The sequence below is a fragment of the Eleutherodactylus coqui genome, chromosome 5, assembly GCF_035609145.1.
Source record: "Eleutherodactylus coqui strain aEleCoq1 chromosome 5, aEleCoq1.hap1, whole genome shotgun sequence".
Lineage (NCBI taxonomy): Eukaryota > Metazoa > Chordata > Amphibia > Anura > Eleutherodactylidae > Eleutherodactylus > Eleutherodactylus coqui.
In genome coordinates, this window is record NC_089841.1 from 181,848,238 (window position 1) to 181,865,471 (window position 17,234).

The 17,234-nt window shown below is 45.0% G+C and overlaps 1 protein-coding gene across 2 annotated transcripts in view; it reads left to right on the plus strand.

Moving 5' to 3' along the window:
- GRK3 (G protein-coupled receptor kinase 3) overlaps positions 1 to 17,234 on the plus strand; it is a 240,394-nt gene that overhangs the window by 119,862 nt on the left and 103,298 nt on the right. For both annotated transcript variants that reach the window (XM_066603907.1, XM_066603906.1), the window contains exon 3: positions 13,429 to 13,502. In XM_066603907.1, coding sequence (XP_066460004.1) covers positions 13,429 to 13,502 — 74 coding nt within the window. The remainder of the gene's footprint in view (positions 1 to 13,428; positions 13,503 to 17,234) is intronic.

The following is a 17,234-nucleotide window of genomic DNA, read 5'->3' on the forward strand; positions in this document are numbered from 1 at the left end:
GCTCTACGGTACTGCGTAGACCATACCCAATCCTGAATGTCCCTGGTATTTATACAGCCATAAATCTGTCATTCCATTGCACTTATATATGATAAAATTGTCCCACTGCTTCTGCCCATGTGCCATGTCAAAACTTGGGATCGCCCTGTATCTGCCACTAAGGAAGAAAGCACCTGCTCTTACAAGCTTGGCCCAGCCATATATTAAATGACCATCCATTAACTCGGATGAGTGACATGTTACTATATTTCTTTTGCAGCGGCCAGACCCGTCTTCCCCAGTAGTATCAGCTGATCTCCAGGGAGGGGTCTAAGGCCGGACTCCTGTGACCATGTGAGCCGGCATGCAAATCCGCAATGACGTGTGCGTGTCACCAATCCCCATCTTGGCGTGTAAGCACGCATAATAAGTGCCCAGATAAGCATATCGCAATATTCTTTTTTTTCTTAGCACAAATAATACGCAGCCCGCAAAAACACTGGTGTGAGCGTCCCAATACAAATCAATAGACTATTGGGAAAATTGCGTGTGCAATGACAATATGCCCGTGTGAGAGAGGCCTTAGGAAGTGAGGTTGTCTTGTTGAGACGAACCTGATAGATGCAAAAATAAAAAGCATCAGAATTTAAAATCCGAGCAGTCTTGGTGGAATCCATGGTAGTAATTTACTGTAGAAGCCTCTTCCGTGAAAATACTAAGTAACAGCAGCAGGAAACCCAAATGGCTCTTGAGAGTAGCAATTTGCTCTCAGCCTGAGTTTCAGAACTAGTCTTTATCGGTGAGGATTTAGTAATTCCTTCACTGTTGTATATCTCTAAAAACAGAGCGGCTTCAGTGCAGGTTTAATATGTTATCTCTCCTTATTATAATAGAGTAGATCTAGAAGTAAGCGGGACTGCCAGTAAGGAACGCTCCGTAGGGGAGATGGCAGCTGCATGCTACTACCTATTAATTGTGGGACAGTTGGCACCATTTCCATTCATGGCCTTCCTAGGATTAAAGGGGTTTACTGGGGAAAATGCAATTGATGACCTATCCCCTTTAAGGGCTCGTTCACACAAGTGTTTAGCCAGCGTTGAGGTTTTCCGTCTCTGTTACGTTTTTGGAGTAGAGAGACGGAATGAAGCCGTTCCAAAAAGTGAACGGAGAAATGGAGAGCCTGACTGCTGGTGTGAGCGAGCCCTTAGAGCGTCCTTATCAGAAGCTTTAAAAGGGAAGGTAAATGTTAAAGCCCCTCATGGGCCGTACTTGTGCTAGAGAAAGCTCCTGCACCCCAAGGGTTTGACTGTCCGATGTGTCACTGGAGGTGTGCAGCCGGTCAGTTTATGGAGGTAAGGGTCAATGGGTTTGTCTTAAAAAGTGTGTTTATGCAGAAGTTTATGAAGTTCTTTCCATTTCCCGTAGCTCAGTTTATAGCCGACACGGGTATCTCCAGAACTACAGTTGTGTGGATGTTTGGAAGAAGAGTGCAGAACATAACCAACTGTAGGCCAAGGTCTAGAAGATGCCTAATACCAATGAGCAAAAGGATCGGGACACGAAAGTGTATCCTCCTTCTTAACGCATTATTTGTATTTGTTAGCCATAGCCCTAGCTTTTTGCTTTCTTGTGCTAGAACTATGAATTCCTCTCTGATCATTGCATGTAGAAACAACTATAAAAATTGTATTATGGAGTTTAGCTTTTGTCAAATGTTCAAAAAAAAAAAAGCCATGAATGACGATCTACCTGTTATCGTCTGCAGTTCTTTGGATTAGCTGTATTAGTTCTCCAAGGCACAGCAGCCATTTGTCATGTTACACGGACACAAACTATACCGTTTGTCCCACAAGTCATGCTGAGGTTTCCAGTGTTGTTGGAATGAAACCTAACGGACACATAAAATGGGTTAAATGAAAGAAAATATAGCAGATTTACTAATAGTGTCTAATATTAGACCGTACAAACATAGACAGTCCTAAAATGTGCCCGATTTATCACAATGCACGTAATATCTCTGCAGAGTAATAGGATTGGTTGTGGGTGGATGGGGCTATCTGCAACTCGTGAATATTGAGGACTACTTCCTGTAGTTCTGTATTTGTGGCTGCTACTGGTAAGTTTTTGACAAACTAGTTCACAGATACATATAAGAGGTATATCGTTGCCTTAGGCCGGCTGCAGAAGACCGGGTCAGATTCCGCATGCAGGAGCCCCCGGTGGAATCCGACCCTGTGCCTGGCCGGCTTCCGCGCGTACCTGTCATTTCTTCTTCTCTACTGCGGATGGTCCGCACGGCTCGCCATCAGACACGCACGGTACAGATTTTTTTTTTTAAACTGCTCCTTTTCCCGTGTCATCGCCTAATGATTACGTGGAATCCATGACCTTTCTGCAATGTCAATTATGGAAAGGCCGCCGGTTGGACGGCATCCATTGACTTCAATGAAAGCCGTCCATGCGGAGCCTGCACTAAAGTAGAACATGCTGCAATTTTTCCCTCCGCGAGCGGAAAGTTGCAATTGATTTCCACTAGCGTGCAGCAAAAAGCATTTTTCCATAGCATGTTATGGGCAGTATTTGCTGCGCACGCAGCTCTGGATTCCACAATGCAAATCCGGCTGTGCGTAGACAGGCTTATGCTGTCCTCTGAGCAGAGTAAGGTTGTTAACACATTCCCTTTAATACACTGCAACGCAATCTTGCATTCATTGACTGGTGCGGAAACTGCTTTTATTCAGGTAACAAGAACAAAGCCTACTGTGCATACAACCAATCCATCATTAAGATGTCGTCCAGGACCTTTTTCTTAATGTGTTCCCCATTGTCAGGCACAAGAACAACCCTACACTCCCCTCTCCCCGTCTCCTCCCATTCCCAGCGCCTCACCTCCACAGGTTGCTGCAGCCAATCACAGACCTGGGTGTTTGAGTGCTGAGGTGTATGATTAGTTGTAGCAGTCTGTGACAACCCTTTCGCAGCCTGTAAACACAGACTGGTTGCGGTGTACGGCGGTGAGGCCTTGCAAGGAATTGGGAGAGGTAAGTGGTTAATGTAGGATATTATATTGTGTTTGAAATGGGGAACACAAATATAAAAAAAAAAAAAAAACTTCGGACAGTCCCTTTAAGTGTAGGTGAGCTGTCCCTGAAGTGTGACTTCCATGCCAGTGTACCAGATACTGAAGGCAAGTAGGTAGATGGGAATACAACGTAGCAGGTCAAATATACTCTAGTGCTTAAAGGGGTTGTCCCGAGAAAGCAAGTGGGGGTAAGCACTTCTGTATGGCCATATTAATGCACTTTGTAATGTACATCGTGCATTAAATATGAGCCATACAGAAGTTATTCACTTACCTTCCTTGCGCTGGCGTCCCCGTCTCCATGGTGCCGTCTAATTTCAGCGTCTAATCTCCCGATTAGACGTGCTTGCGCAGAAGGGTCTTCTCCCTTCTCTTGGGTCTCGGCACGAGCGGCGTTCTGGCTCCGCCCCTTCTACGCGTCATCGCGTAGCTCCGCCCCGTCACGTGTGCCGATTCCAGCCAATCAGGAGGCTGGAATCGGCAATGGACCGCACAGAGCCCACGGTGCACCATGGGAGAAGACCCGCGGTGCATCGTGGGTGAAGATCCCGGCGGCCATCTTGGTAAGGTAAGTAAGAAGTCGCCGCAGAGCGGGGATTCGGGTAAGTACTAAACTTTTTTTTTTTTTTAACCCATCCCTTGTGTTTGTCTTGCGGCGAACGGGGGGCCTATTGAAAAAAAAAAAAAAAAAGCCGTTTCGGCGCGGGACAACCCCTTTAAGTTGATCTTGTGCTTTTCACTAGCAAAAAAGTAACATGGGGTAGACTACATAGCAATCCGGCAGTTGGATTCATTCAGATTTGTGTTGGAGCTGCTCCATTGGATTCCAGGGGAACTATTCAGAAAATAGCCCTCTAAGGGCTCATTCAGATCAGCGCTTGGGGGGAGGTCAATTTTCCAGTTACTTTTGGGGAGCAAGAAAACTGCACCTCCTGGCTGAACAAATCTGTTTTGTGATGGAACCGATGGGTGCTGAATGCACCCCATTGACTACAATGTGGTCCGTTCCATTTCCAGATGGGCTTCAGATTAGAATGGTGCAGCATGCTGTGCTATCTCGTCTTCCTCTATAGTGAATTCAGCGGCAGAGGCTCTGAAGGGCAGCGTCGATGCTGATGTGCGCGAGCCCTACGACACTAGTGTGAGTTGAGCCTTGGAGTGACTTTGACTAGAAATGCAGCTGTTTTTCGAATTCTGCTCTAAAACATTGAATTTTGTGTTTTTTCAGTTGTTATTCCTCTACACAAAATAGCTTTAGGTCAAAAAAATGCTGTCAGGGCATGCTGGGAGATGTAGTTCTGGAACCAATGTTGCCACAGCTTGGTGGCCTCCGCCGCAGAGTATCTTACAGAAGAGGTCTTGTTTGTACCCTATGATAGGATAACTACCATCTGACATACTGATGGTCAGAAGATGGGAGTTTGCACGCATGCTAGAGAAACTCCCTTGTCACCGCCGCTATATTTAGTGACCGTACACTGCCAACTTTCCAGAATGTTAATGAGAATAAAGCCAAATATGATGGGAATGACTCAAGTTCATGGGTTCCTGTAGTATGAGGAGCTTTGTCCCAATATGACACTTATCTGACCTCAGATTTGCTACTAGTTTTAAAGGGATTCTTCCATTACAAGAGAGTGCTCATAGTCTGTATAGCGCCCCCTAGCTGGAGAACAGATCTTATATGGGTACTTCTATAATGTGAACGCCTTGGTGGAAAGCCAATAGTTTTTTTTTTTATCCTATTACATTATTCAGATGTTTCTTTATAAATATAGGTCAGCCTTACCCAGTGCATTCACGTGAACCGGCAAGAGCAGCCATTCTTGTTGTGCCCGCTTATACAGAAGCACCGCTTTGCTGCAGTCACTGCGTTGAGTGAGGTGCGTACGAGAGACATCTGCCTGTTTACAGAGTACAATGGCGATAACTAAAATTAGATTGGTCCTCCAGAGCAGATGGTGCTAGAAGAAATACGACATATGTAACCGTTTTCATGCAAGGATCCTAAAGTACTATGGTACTTAAAGGGTACAGGTTTTTTTTTTTTAAACCATTTTTTTTTCTCCAATCAATGTACAATAAAAAAATATTCCTTTTTTTCGAAATTGGCTTGAAGAAGCCCTACCATGTTATCTGTACAACTCCAATAGTGGCTTACTGATAACCGGGCTTATGTAAGTGCAGCGCCATGGTTACAGACTACAAACATACCCTCTGTGTAGTCTGCAGTCATGTATTAGTCCCCTCCTTCTTGCTGATGGCATTTGTGCTCAGATTAGGTTATACACACAGGAGAATTTGGCAGTCCACAATTCTGGCTTACAAAAAGAATTGCCCTACAATGGACCTGCCCTGTAGTATGAGGACAAGTCCACTACTATTGGCCATGCCAACATAATGGAGCCAAATAAAGCATAGAGTTCTATTCCTGGGGGGAGTAGTCCCACCACCCTTCTTGCCAGCACCCTACAAGCCTAAAGTGTTTTCTTGCCATCATTTTCTCACATAACTCGCCCATTGCACAGTCATGTCTATGTAGGAGAGAACGGAGAAAACTTGGACACACAGGTTAGAGTAGTGGTGGCCAACTTTTCACCGAATCGGACCCTAGGAAGAGGGTTGTAGCCATTGTAACGTCAGCTTGTGAGGTCTGTGCTGCAGATTATTAATGAAGGCGATGACAGAAATGTGGCACAGTGTTCTGGTAATAGTAACGGCGTGTTACAACTTTCTGTTGTCCGTGTGTGTGTTAGAACAGGAAGGTTTCTTGGATTACCAGGTCACCTTGATGAGATGTGAAAGAGCAAGAACTGGAATAAGAATGTGCTTCAGCAGCCAAATAACTATTGTTGAGATGGTTTGCAACTTGTTGTCTCGTTATTGTGCTGGAGAATTATGCAAGTACGTTTCAAGTGCCAAATGTAGCAATTATTTAGGGTATTAGTGCAGAATTAGGGGTGGGGGAGCTTGAATTATTTTTTTTATTTGCAGAAGCCCACAACATAACAAAACAATGTGAAAGGGACTGAAGACCTTCCGGACACACTGTATATGTAGGGAGATCCCCCTGATGTATATCTCCAACGGAAGGCTCAAATGCAGAGACCGTGCTTCCCAAGCAATCAGTGTATTGCATCCATATGGTGCCTCAGGCAACTTCTTCTAGTTTTAGAAATCTTTAGCTTAATATACTCTATACCTTAATGTGCTACTGAATAAGGGTAATTGCAGATTCCCTGGACAATATCGGGATAGTACACTGGCATTGAAATGCATGGACTGTTGCCCCTTCGCTGACATTTGTGGGCAGGAATTGTGTATTCTGTGAGCGGAAGAAAAATCGCAGCAGGTCTGCAACCTCCGCTTATTCTTCTGGGCTCTTCCCCCACAAGAATAAGGCTTGTTTGTTTTTAAAAGTGGTTCATACTACTTCAAAGTAAGTAGTATAAACCAGCCGAGCCTCCAGAGAGCCGTATCCCATTCCGAAGGCTCTCAGAACATCTCTCACCACGACAGCACAAGAGAATGTCACCTGAGCGATAGAAGGGGTCTCCAAGGGGTTGGGCAACATTCTGATGTCATTCCCTGCTTGCGGATGATATGCAGTCCTTAAATGTACATCCGCAAGAAAAACCGCATGCATACGTCGCCATATGCAATTCGCTCACGCGATCATTCGCAGGTCTTCCACTGCAGATATCCGCAAGCAGAATCTGTCCCATTCCTGTGAGCCTGGCCTTGCAGTAGAAGCTTTGTAGATGAGATTCTAAGAAATCCTATCCTCACGCTGTGAAGAAAATCCACATCAATACTTGACCTGCCCTGTGTATTTGAGATCAGCGGCATGTCCGTTTATGCCGTGTAGTTTCTCTGCAGATTATGCTCCTTCAAATGAGGGGATGAGACCCGCAGCACCATTTGGTGTGGATTTGCCACTGGGGAAAGTTTTCAGCAAATCTCCAAGTGTGAAAATAGACTTATAATGTACAAGGCTGGATGCAGCTTCTTGGCTTGTCATTCCCCCAACCCTGCTTATTTAATAACCATCCAAAGTACAAAGAAATGTGATTCTAGATTTACCTCACTGTTGTGACTTCACAATGCCGTTGATAGATTGTATCCCACTGACTGCCCCTGTGGCTATACTTTACCACAGGATGATTATTTAATGCCTATATTGTCTTTGGCCATGTGGTTTTAATTAAACTTCAAGAATTGTTAATCTACCTAGGACAGTCCATAGAAAGCTCTACCCATCAGGGTGCTGCGTGAACCGATGTACCGCTATTCTGCTCTTGTAGCAATGGCCTAATACTTCATAAATGAATGAGATGGAGGGAAGTGAAGTCAGCCCTGGGCCCTGTCAGCCTTTCAAACTCTAAAAAGTTTTCTTCGCTCGCTGCTGGCAAAGAAGGGCTTCATAGTTTAATTTCCTATCTGCTTTGTCCTGATTTGAATTCCAAACTTGCCTACAGCGTATTTTACAAGGACATTTAATATAGTGATGGATTTACATGTCTCATCCAATCTTTCTTTCTGCTTTTTTAGAAAGTTCTGTAAGAAAACTGATGGAGCTGAGATATGGCGGCTAAAAATAGGCAAGGTGCATAAACTTTTTTTTTTTAGGATTCGAAGGCCACATTGTGAAATTGCGGTGCATGAAGTTCTAAAACACCTTTTTTATATAACATATGCTGCGGATATATAGAACATTTAGTGCTCCGTTATTTGAGCTTCATTTATAAATGGTACATGTATTTATTTCATAGGATCAGCCCAGGTATATTGGAGCAGCCATGTTGAATCCACAGCCACAATATATGCTTGTGCGCATTTATACCGAACTTTCAGAGTAACCTTCAAAGTATGGTGATCGCCTAAAAGGTTCATTGGAAGTTTAATCTATCATTCTGGAAAGCCATTTATATTTTAGTTCATTTGTTAATTCTACATTGACGCGATGTTCGCTATAAAATGGGTTCATTCACTTTTGGGATGGCACTGCGTTGCGATGCTATGAAGGGAAAAAATCCTTTCTTTTTGTAATAGCGCCTATTGTTTTTAATTGGACCAATGGCAGCAGCGCCGGCCCCGTTGAGAACAATGGGAGAATACAATAATTCCCTGCCAAGGCTGTCATAGCCGCTCCGAGGGATTCTTTCAGCCCCGCAGGGATGTGTGGCTGTTTCCACGGGATAACACCTGGCATCCAGGGGTTTCCACATGGATTGCAAGGCCTGTATTGGGCCGTGATTTGTGGCCCTATATCACCCTCGCCGTGTGAAGGAGCCCTGACTCTCCCTAGCGGCTCTACTGGCTGAAGCACAACAGCGCCGCTGGGCTTAACATAGGAACTTTGACCCGGCCTGACAGGTCACTCAATGTATCAAACTCTAATTTAATGATTTTACGGTGTTGGTGAGGATGTCATGAATCTAATGACTCCAAAATCATCCACTAAAGGTCACCCAGAGAGGTCAAAGTGCGGTGCAAGAAAAAACCTGTAGCGTTTTTATATTAGAAGATTTTGTAGTAAGGTGCTTTGATGAAAGTCATTTAGTAGCTTGTGAGGCCTTTTGCAGGCTCTCTGGCCACTGGTGTATATATATGTAGGTGCAGTTAGGACATTACTAACTTGCTTAAAGAAAATATTTTTCAAAGGAACGTGTCAGTCCTCTCAGCTGCCCGGGCTGCAGGCAGCACAGTATAGTGACAAACACGCTGATTTCAGAGGACTGTAACTAAAGGCTGATTTACACGCAACGATTATCATTCAAAATCCGTCCAAACAACGGCTTTTGAGCAATCCTCTTTGTGTGTAAATCTGTGCCCATCGTGCACTTACCATGCACTCTTCATCCATCGCTGAGTTCAGCTCAGCATAAAAACCGCCGTCCCCGATAAGAGGGAGCGCACGCTATGTTCTCCACGAGCAGCACTGATAGCATTGTATGTAGCTAGAAGCCCGCAGAAGAACAAAGCAGATTTATTTAGAGAACAGACCCCCACCAATCAACTGTTTGCAAGGCCAATGTGCTTGTGCACTGAGCTAATCTATGGAGGAAGCAGACAGCTGTTTTTACTGCAACCGCCAGGCTTGGCATTGAAAGCTTTGCCTGCAGTACTAAGCCTAGCCACTGCAGTGGGAACGGAGCTGCCTGCTTTTTGCACAAATCAGATGAGTGCATAAGCACAATCAGCCTGCAAACAGCTGATCAGCAGAGGCTCCGGGTGGTGAGCCCTCACCGATCTACTATTGATGGCCTATCCGAACCATACTTCATCAATAGTTTTGCAAGTGGGCAAGCCTACATGTTCTTTAGCCGAAAATCAGACAGCCATGAAAGTAACCGTCGATTTCTAATTGATCTTTTAAAATTGATTGCTTTATTTGTTGTTAATGGTCACACAGGTTTGTGGGAGAATATGGAGAATATTATATCATTTAGTGGAAAGTTTTTGCCTGATAAACTCAGTTTCCCCCTTGGGGTAATTCACTATCAGCATTGGAAATAAAGTTCCTTAATATTGGGCCAATTTTTCTATAATCACTATCACAAATGTTGAAAGACTCTGGGGAAAGGCTTCAGCCAAAATAGTTTTTTTCTTCTATAAGTTGACAGTCCTTTTGGCTGATGTTTTCTAAAAATACATAAATAATTGAATTAAATGGGTTGTACCAAAATCTATAATGATCTCCCATCCAGGAACCTGTTCGCAAGTCCGTATAAATGGTTGTATGGAGCGGGACCGCGGGTGGATCCCGCTCCATACAACGTCTGGTGCCGGCTGTTCTTACAGCGGACACCCGTCGGCGGCAGTTCCGACGAGCCCCGCCGCTCGTCGGAACTGTTAACACTTTAAATACCGCTGTCAGAGCGGTATTTCAAGTGTTAACAGTTCCGACGAGCATCGCGGCTCGTCGGAACTGCTGCCGCCAGGTGCCGGCTGTAAGAAACAGCGGGCACCAGACATTCAGGGGGCCCCAGGCTACCTAGCAAACCGCACAGTGTCCCGCGATCTGACCGGACAGGCTTCTATCAGACTTGAAAGAAGCCTGTCCGGTCCCTGCACAGTATGATGTAATGCTATGGCATGTAATGCCAGATTGTTCGCATCTTGCAAAGTTCGTAAATCCAGCGTTCGCAAGTCGGGGACTATCTGTATGGGGAATAACTTTCATTAGTGGGAGTCCGACTGCTGGGATTCTGAGAACTGCCACTACATCCATTTAGACCCGTCAGACCCAGTCCTCAGGATCGGTGGAGGGCCTAGCGGACAGATCCTCACTGATCATGACGTTATCCCCCATCCCCTGCATAGGGATAATGTTAGATTTTGGTACAACCCCTTTAAGATTTATTTTATTATGATCTGCTAATATCTTGCTACAGGGCTGACGTCTTTCCCGGCTTTGTATATCCAGTATATTTATTCTCACTGGACTTTGTCTTCAGTGAAGCTTATGATTTGCGTTCCCTATCTCACCATGCACACATTCACAAGGACTAATTTCATATGAAGCCAATTAACCTTAGTACAATTGGGAAGACTTCATGCCTTGATCTAGCCTACTACAAACACAGGCACTAAAGCAATGTTAAGCATAGCTTTGCCTCTTTATTACCCAGCAAATATAATTACGTTTACCTGAATGGAAAATTAGGAGATTGAATATTTTGGTTTGTTGCACCCAAAAAACCTTGGCGGCAGGGATGCTACTAAAAGTTTTTGCACATTTGATAACTTTTAAACCCCATTCCAAAAATGAGTTCCTTAATTTATGGTCGATGTGTTGTAAGAATTGTACTCCTCTCAAGGTGGGCTGAAGGGAATTCCTATTGGAAAAGCAGAGGCAGGCTGTCATACAACAGCTAGTGTCTACGACAGGGAAGCCCCGGGGGATGAGGTTTCCCTACTTGCTTCCCTCCTCCTGTCATCGGTGTAATCCAGTGTATAGATATAGAAGATACTTGGTGTTATTTTTGGTTTGGCTGTTCTTACAGTTCCCTTTTATTTTAGTGGAAGGTGACCACCTTACCTCTAAGGGGTTAATTGTGCCTTGCTAACATTTTGGAATAATAAATGTCAGAGTTGACGTTCGTGTTGGAACCGCGCACACCAGACAAAATAAGGAGCGCACCGTGTTATTGCTGAAAGATTCATGAAATGCCTTCATTCTGGATTCTTGATGCATGTGATCCGCTACTGTATCTATTCTGAGTCTCCACTGACCTATTTTTTCTTCCCCGTTCTCTGTATGGTTGTGTGGGTTTTTTTCCTCCTTTTTTTCAGGACATCCTGGTAGTTTCCCATGGAGCGCATCGCTCACACTGCACACATAGAAAGCAGGTGCTTCACTTCTACAATTACAGCTTGTAGAACTTAGGTTTTTACTTCCAAAAAGTATCGTTTAAGTCCATTATTTCTTCATCCTTTTCTATCCTGCGTGACCCTTTCAGGTATTCTGTACAATTAATTAACGGGGTTGCCCATTTTAGAAAACCAATTCCAAATGCCCTATTAGCAGTCTGATAGAGGGCGTCTTCTGTGAAGGATCTTCATCTTGGCCAAAGAGGAAAGCGGTTGCAAAGAGTGTCTCTTGCTCTGGAGGACCCGTCCTGTCCTGCATTATATAGACAATACATTGATGTGAATTGGCACTGTGTAAGGTTTAATTCCTCCTGTGGTTGGCGCTGCATGGATATCGAGCAGTTGTTGCTGGGTTTTCCAATAGATAATGGATGATAACTGGGGTTCCCAATTATCTGGTAGAAGGAATGCCCTTTTTATGTAGTATAGTATAAACGGATGTGCTGTCTTAGTAACCTTTGGGTTCCAGGTTCCCTGAAGTAAAACGGGCCAACGACCGACAAGGGAACAGCCAGTGAGAGCATGATGGAGATTCAGACAGAAGGGTAGAATTTTGTGAAGGATCTTTTGGCCAAATTCACGTGAGGATGAGCACTTACCAACCAAGATATGTGGTTCAGATTGAACGGCCATATCATTCGCCATAATTCTGCGTATTGGAGCAATGTGAATCCACATATTATTTTAGAAAGAGACTGTGTTTACAGTACTGCAGCGCTATAAGTTATATTACATTGGTCGCTACATTATCCTGACTTAGCTGAACCAACCCAGTGGTAAATATACCAAAACGTATTTGGAAACTGGTGTAAGATCACCTGTAAACAACAGTTTACAAAGTACGTACAGATAGAACATACCAAAAAAGTCACATTCGGATGCCATTTAGAACTGCAAATGGTTGCCCACTTATCGACTGATAAACGCCTAACTGCTAAACTAAGTACCTACACCGACTGGCCACATAACTAGATGCATCGGCCCTTTCTCAATCGGAGCGTCCCTGTATGGAAATTGGACACGTGATTCTGGAGTCCAACTTAAAATCAAGTGTGTCAGTTTCCCATGGATCAGTTCCAATGTGAATGCACACATAACTTGTCTTTCCTTCGCACGGATGGGCTATAACTGCAGATGACCGGTGCAATTACTAAGTCAATACACAATGGCAAGATTCCAGAGGGCAAAAGAGTGCAAAAATTGAATTTCTGAGCAGTGGAAAACCATTGCCTGGTCAGAGCATGTGTGCTTAGAATAGAGGAAGGCGCTAACAGGTGTATTTGTGTATATTTGCCCCTTAAAATGGGCACGTTGCTTAATATTGGACTACACTGGATAATTACCATCAGATTGTGCTTTATATACCAGACCTTGGAACTTGACCAACTGTGAGCAGGACATTATCTATTGGTTCACCCTGAGCTGATGAGTAGCATATTACTTACTAATCCATACTAATACTATGCATGTTGTGGAGTGGACAGTAAACCACTTAAGCTCTTTTCACGCTGCGCTCTTCTATCCAGCGCCGCTCCGTCCCAGGTTCCTAAATGTGTAGGGATGGCGAGCAGGATGGAACCAAGAGGAAACCATAGAGGATCAGTAGGTGGGACGGCGACCTCTTTCTTCTGTTTCACACCGTTGCCATGCCTGTCCGTCTTTTAAAGCTGGACAGAAAAGTGTTGTGCTCGCCACATACCTATTGACCCCTATGGTTCCATCCTACTTTCTGTCCCTATGCCGCTTTCTTCATAGAAGAAGGAAACCCAAGTTGCAGCCTGTGCTGCATGGACCGCTGCAGTGTGGAAGAGCTTTAGAGTCTAGATGAAGCATTGGTAACATTGTGCATCACAATTGGAATACAATGGGCTTTTTTGGCAGAAAACTAGGTGATTGGGGTATTTTATGTTTGATCTAAGACTGTGGATGTAACAACGTATGGCTTCGGGGAAGTACTGCCAACTAACCATTATTTACATTTTATTTTGTAGGCTTCCTGCTGTTCAAAGACTTTTGCACGAATGAAATTGACGAAGGAGTCCCGCAACTCAAGTTTTATGAAGAGGTATGTTATCTACGGAACTGCAATTTTAGGAATTTGTCTTCTAAAACACATAGGAATAGTTAGGTTTTTTTTAACCGAAAAATGGAAAATAACATAATTGAAAAGTTGACAATATTAAATCCTTTTAGTGAAAGCCATATAGATTCCCATAGGGTATTTTTCTCAGCAGGAGTTGGGATGTCCGATGTAACTGCTGTCTCTAAATAAGAGGATATCAAGCAGAATGGAGCATATTTACCTAGACCGACGTTCCTAAATAGTCGCACTGGCGTAAGTGTGACAAATGTAATAAGAGGTGCAAACGTTTGCTCATTCATTGGCTGATCTTTGGCATAGTCACATAGGCCAATGATGGGGCAAACTAACGTTCGTACCTGATCATCAGCCCATGTGAAAGGGCCTTCTGGCTATTACCAAGAACTCCTGTGTGCATCCCCTTACCTGCTTCGGGGTTTCCTCGCTACTGTGCCTCCGGGGTTTCCTCGCTACTGTGCCCCCCGGGGTTTCCTCACTACTGTGCCCCCCGGGGTTTCCTCGCTACTGTGCCCCCCGGGGTTTCCTTGCTACTGTGCCCCCCGGGGTTTCCTCGCTACTGTGCCCCCCCGGGGTTTCCTCGCTACTGTGCCCCCCCGGGGTTTCCTCGCTACTGTGCCCCCCCGGGGTTTCCTCGCTACTGTGCCCCCCCGGGGTTTCCTCGCTACTGTGCCCCCCCGGGGTTTCCTCGCTACTGTGCCCCCCCGGGGTTTCCTCGCTACTGTGCCCCCCCCGGGGTTTCCTCGCTACTGTGCCCCCCGGGGTTTCCTCCCTACTGTGCCCCCCCGGGGTTTCCTCCCTACTGTGCCCCCCAGGGGTTTCCTCGCTACTGTGCCCCCCGGGGTTTCCTCGCTACTGTGCTATGGTATTGTATGTTATGGCCGCTGAGGCCCAGTGGTAAAAGATTGAGGAGATCTCAGATTAATTTCCATTTTCTGTCAGATTGATTCACGTTCTCATTTATATCGAATGCATTGTAGAATTGACATATGGACTGTATAATACAATCCAGTAAGTAGCTGCTAATATTTTGGGTTATTTACTACATGCTGTTGAGAATTGGACAACAGTATCACTGAACTGGTAAGTTTACATAAAGTACCAACTTGTGCCTTGGGAATCCCATTGTTACCAAGCAACTCGGAGGAACCTTGGGCTTTCCTCGCTATTAGACTGTAATAATAATGTGCCCGTTGGTGCGGCACACAGTGATCTAGGCCAATTTGATTGCATCTGTTTTTGCAGTATGTTGCCATTGGGAAAGAAAGCTTCTGTTCAATCAGGCTTGTAGCCCATGCACTACGCATTATGCTTGTAGGTGCTGGGGAGTATTCCGTGCAGTAACACTAATGACACAGAAGATCCGCAGGGGCCCCCTGGCTTGTCCACCACGTTCTAAAGATCAGGAGCGCTCATTGCTCATCCGTATGCAGGCAGCGGTTTAGTCCCGTTAAACATTTGTGCTGTTAAACATTATTTGTGGGTTTGGTTTACGGCTTTTAATTTGCGTAGTGTTTCCGGTGATGTCATGGAGGCCCCCGATAATTCTAGCGTTACACTAAAATGGCGCTAGAAGATAAAGTAATGCTGTCCATTATATAGTCCCATGCCACATAATACCAGATTTCATTTTTTTCCTTCTAGTTTATTTCTGCTGAGACTTCTGCCCCTGGTCTTGCTTGGTTTCAGATTGTCTTGTAGGTCTGCGCCAGATTATCAGGATGTCTTTGCTGCTGGATGCTGGAGTAAGGGAATTTACTATAGATTCAGCCCACAGAATGTAATGGTGCATTCAATTCTGCTGAAATAGGACATAGCGACCCTCCGGATCTGGGCAAACAAAGATGGCCGCACTGCTTCTCTGACTACCTGATGTACCCCGTGCGTTAGATGGGCAGCATGTAGTGTCTGAGACTAAGGGGGCGGCTGACATAGACTGATTCTAATTGTGGAATCCGAGCTCATATCCACACAGAGGATTCACGACAACACGCAGGATTGAAAAGCATGAAGTTTCAATTCACACTCTGGGATACGAATTGCAGAAGAAAAATCACAGCATGCTCTATTTTGCCAAAGGAGTCAATGGAGGTGTCCGACCCGCAGCCTGTGCGTAATTAACATTGCGTATGGGCTGCGGGTACCTATGTCATCGCTTAGCAGGAAATACCAACAAAGAAATAACAAAAACTGTACTGCGCCTTACCGCCGGTGAGCCGCCATGAACATATATAAAACAGTTCAAGCAGGTCCCCAGGGTCGGAGGCCGTGCTCACAGCCTAAATCTGCGGCGGGCCTCCCACATGTGGAATCTGGCCTATTTGTGTAAGCCCGGCCTAATTATCTATATTATTGCACAATGTGCATCTGGTAGTCAGAGAAGCGGTGCGGCCATCTTTGTTTGTCCAGTCCTTGAGGGTTGTTTTAACTTTGTACCAAGGAAAGTTCTTCCTAACCTTTCACAACAGAACATGTAATATTCTGGCAAAGGGTGCCGAAGCTTTTGCATATAACTGTATATAGGGAAATAAAATATTTTATTTACCCACCACTGTAATGCATGGGACTTCAGCAATGGCAACACTGAGTGCCATATTGTGATTAGAGATGAGCGAGTATACTCGCTAAGGCTAACTACTCGAGCGGGTAGTGCCTTAGCCGAGTATCCTCCCGCTCGTCTCTAAAGGTTGGGGGCCGGCTGCGGGCGGTGAGCGACGGGGGAGAGCGGGGAGGAACGGAGGGGAGATCTCTCTCTCCCTTTCTCCCCCCGCTCCCCGCCACAACTCATCTGTCACCCACGCCGGCAGCCGAATCTTTACAGACGAGCAGGCAGATACTCGGCTAAGGCACTACTCACTCATCTCTAATTGTGATTGCTACCCTTATTTACCCTTTAGTTGCCTTTTTAGCAATTGGAAGTAAAAAGAAATGGATTTGCATAAAACCACGGTCCATACACATGAGATAGTTGTCTGCAGACCCCGACGACCAATCAGACCTGCTCAATCCGTATCGCTCCAGCATGTGTGATAGAGGCGACACACTAGATTCTCAGTAGATCCCATCACTCTCAGTGGGATCTGCCAACATTAACGTGTGTGGGTATCTTTTATTTGCAAAAGTTATACATCTCTTCTTCGTTTGCGCCTTTCATGTGGTGCGACACCGATAGTAATTAAAATAAACGGTCTTTTTTGGAACATGTTGCTGTCTGGCAGTAAACCAAAGAGTTTAGACTTCTAGTAATTATAACTCAAATTAGTGAAAGTTACACAAGGGAAAGCGCGAAAGTAGTCCTACAGAAAGAAGGCGAAGGATTCCCTTTGTGCATATTGTCTATTATCTATACAGAAAAGATTTTGCGCTGGCTTGCCAACCCCGCTACGGCTTTTCGGTACGCAGCATATTTCTGACACGTTGTTTCCAAGTATAAATTTAGAAGCCGAGGTGAATATCCTGAGTGGCCTTTATTCAGGATTCGGGGTAAATATTGTTTTGCACTTGTTTCCTGAAGTTCTGACATGTCCACCAATCTCTTCCACTGACCTTCCACTGCTAGGATAGAAGCATGTTACTATATTGTTCTGGCTCCTAGTGACCTCTACATCTGGTCCACGCTGTGTGCCAGCATGCATTCTTCTTAGCCTTGGGAAATCGGATTAATCCAGCCTAATGTCTGCTGTGCTTTATTAAACTCAA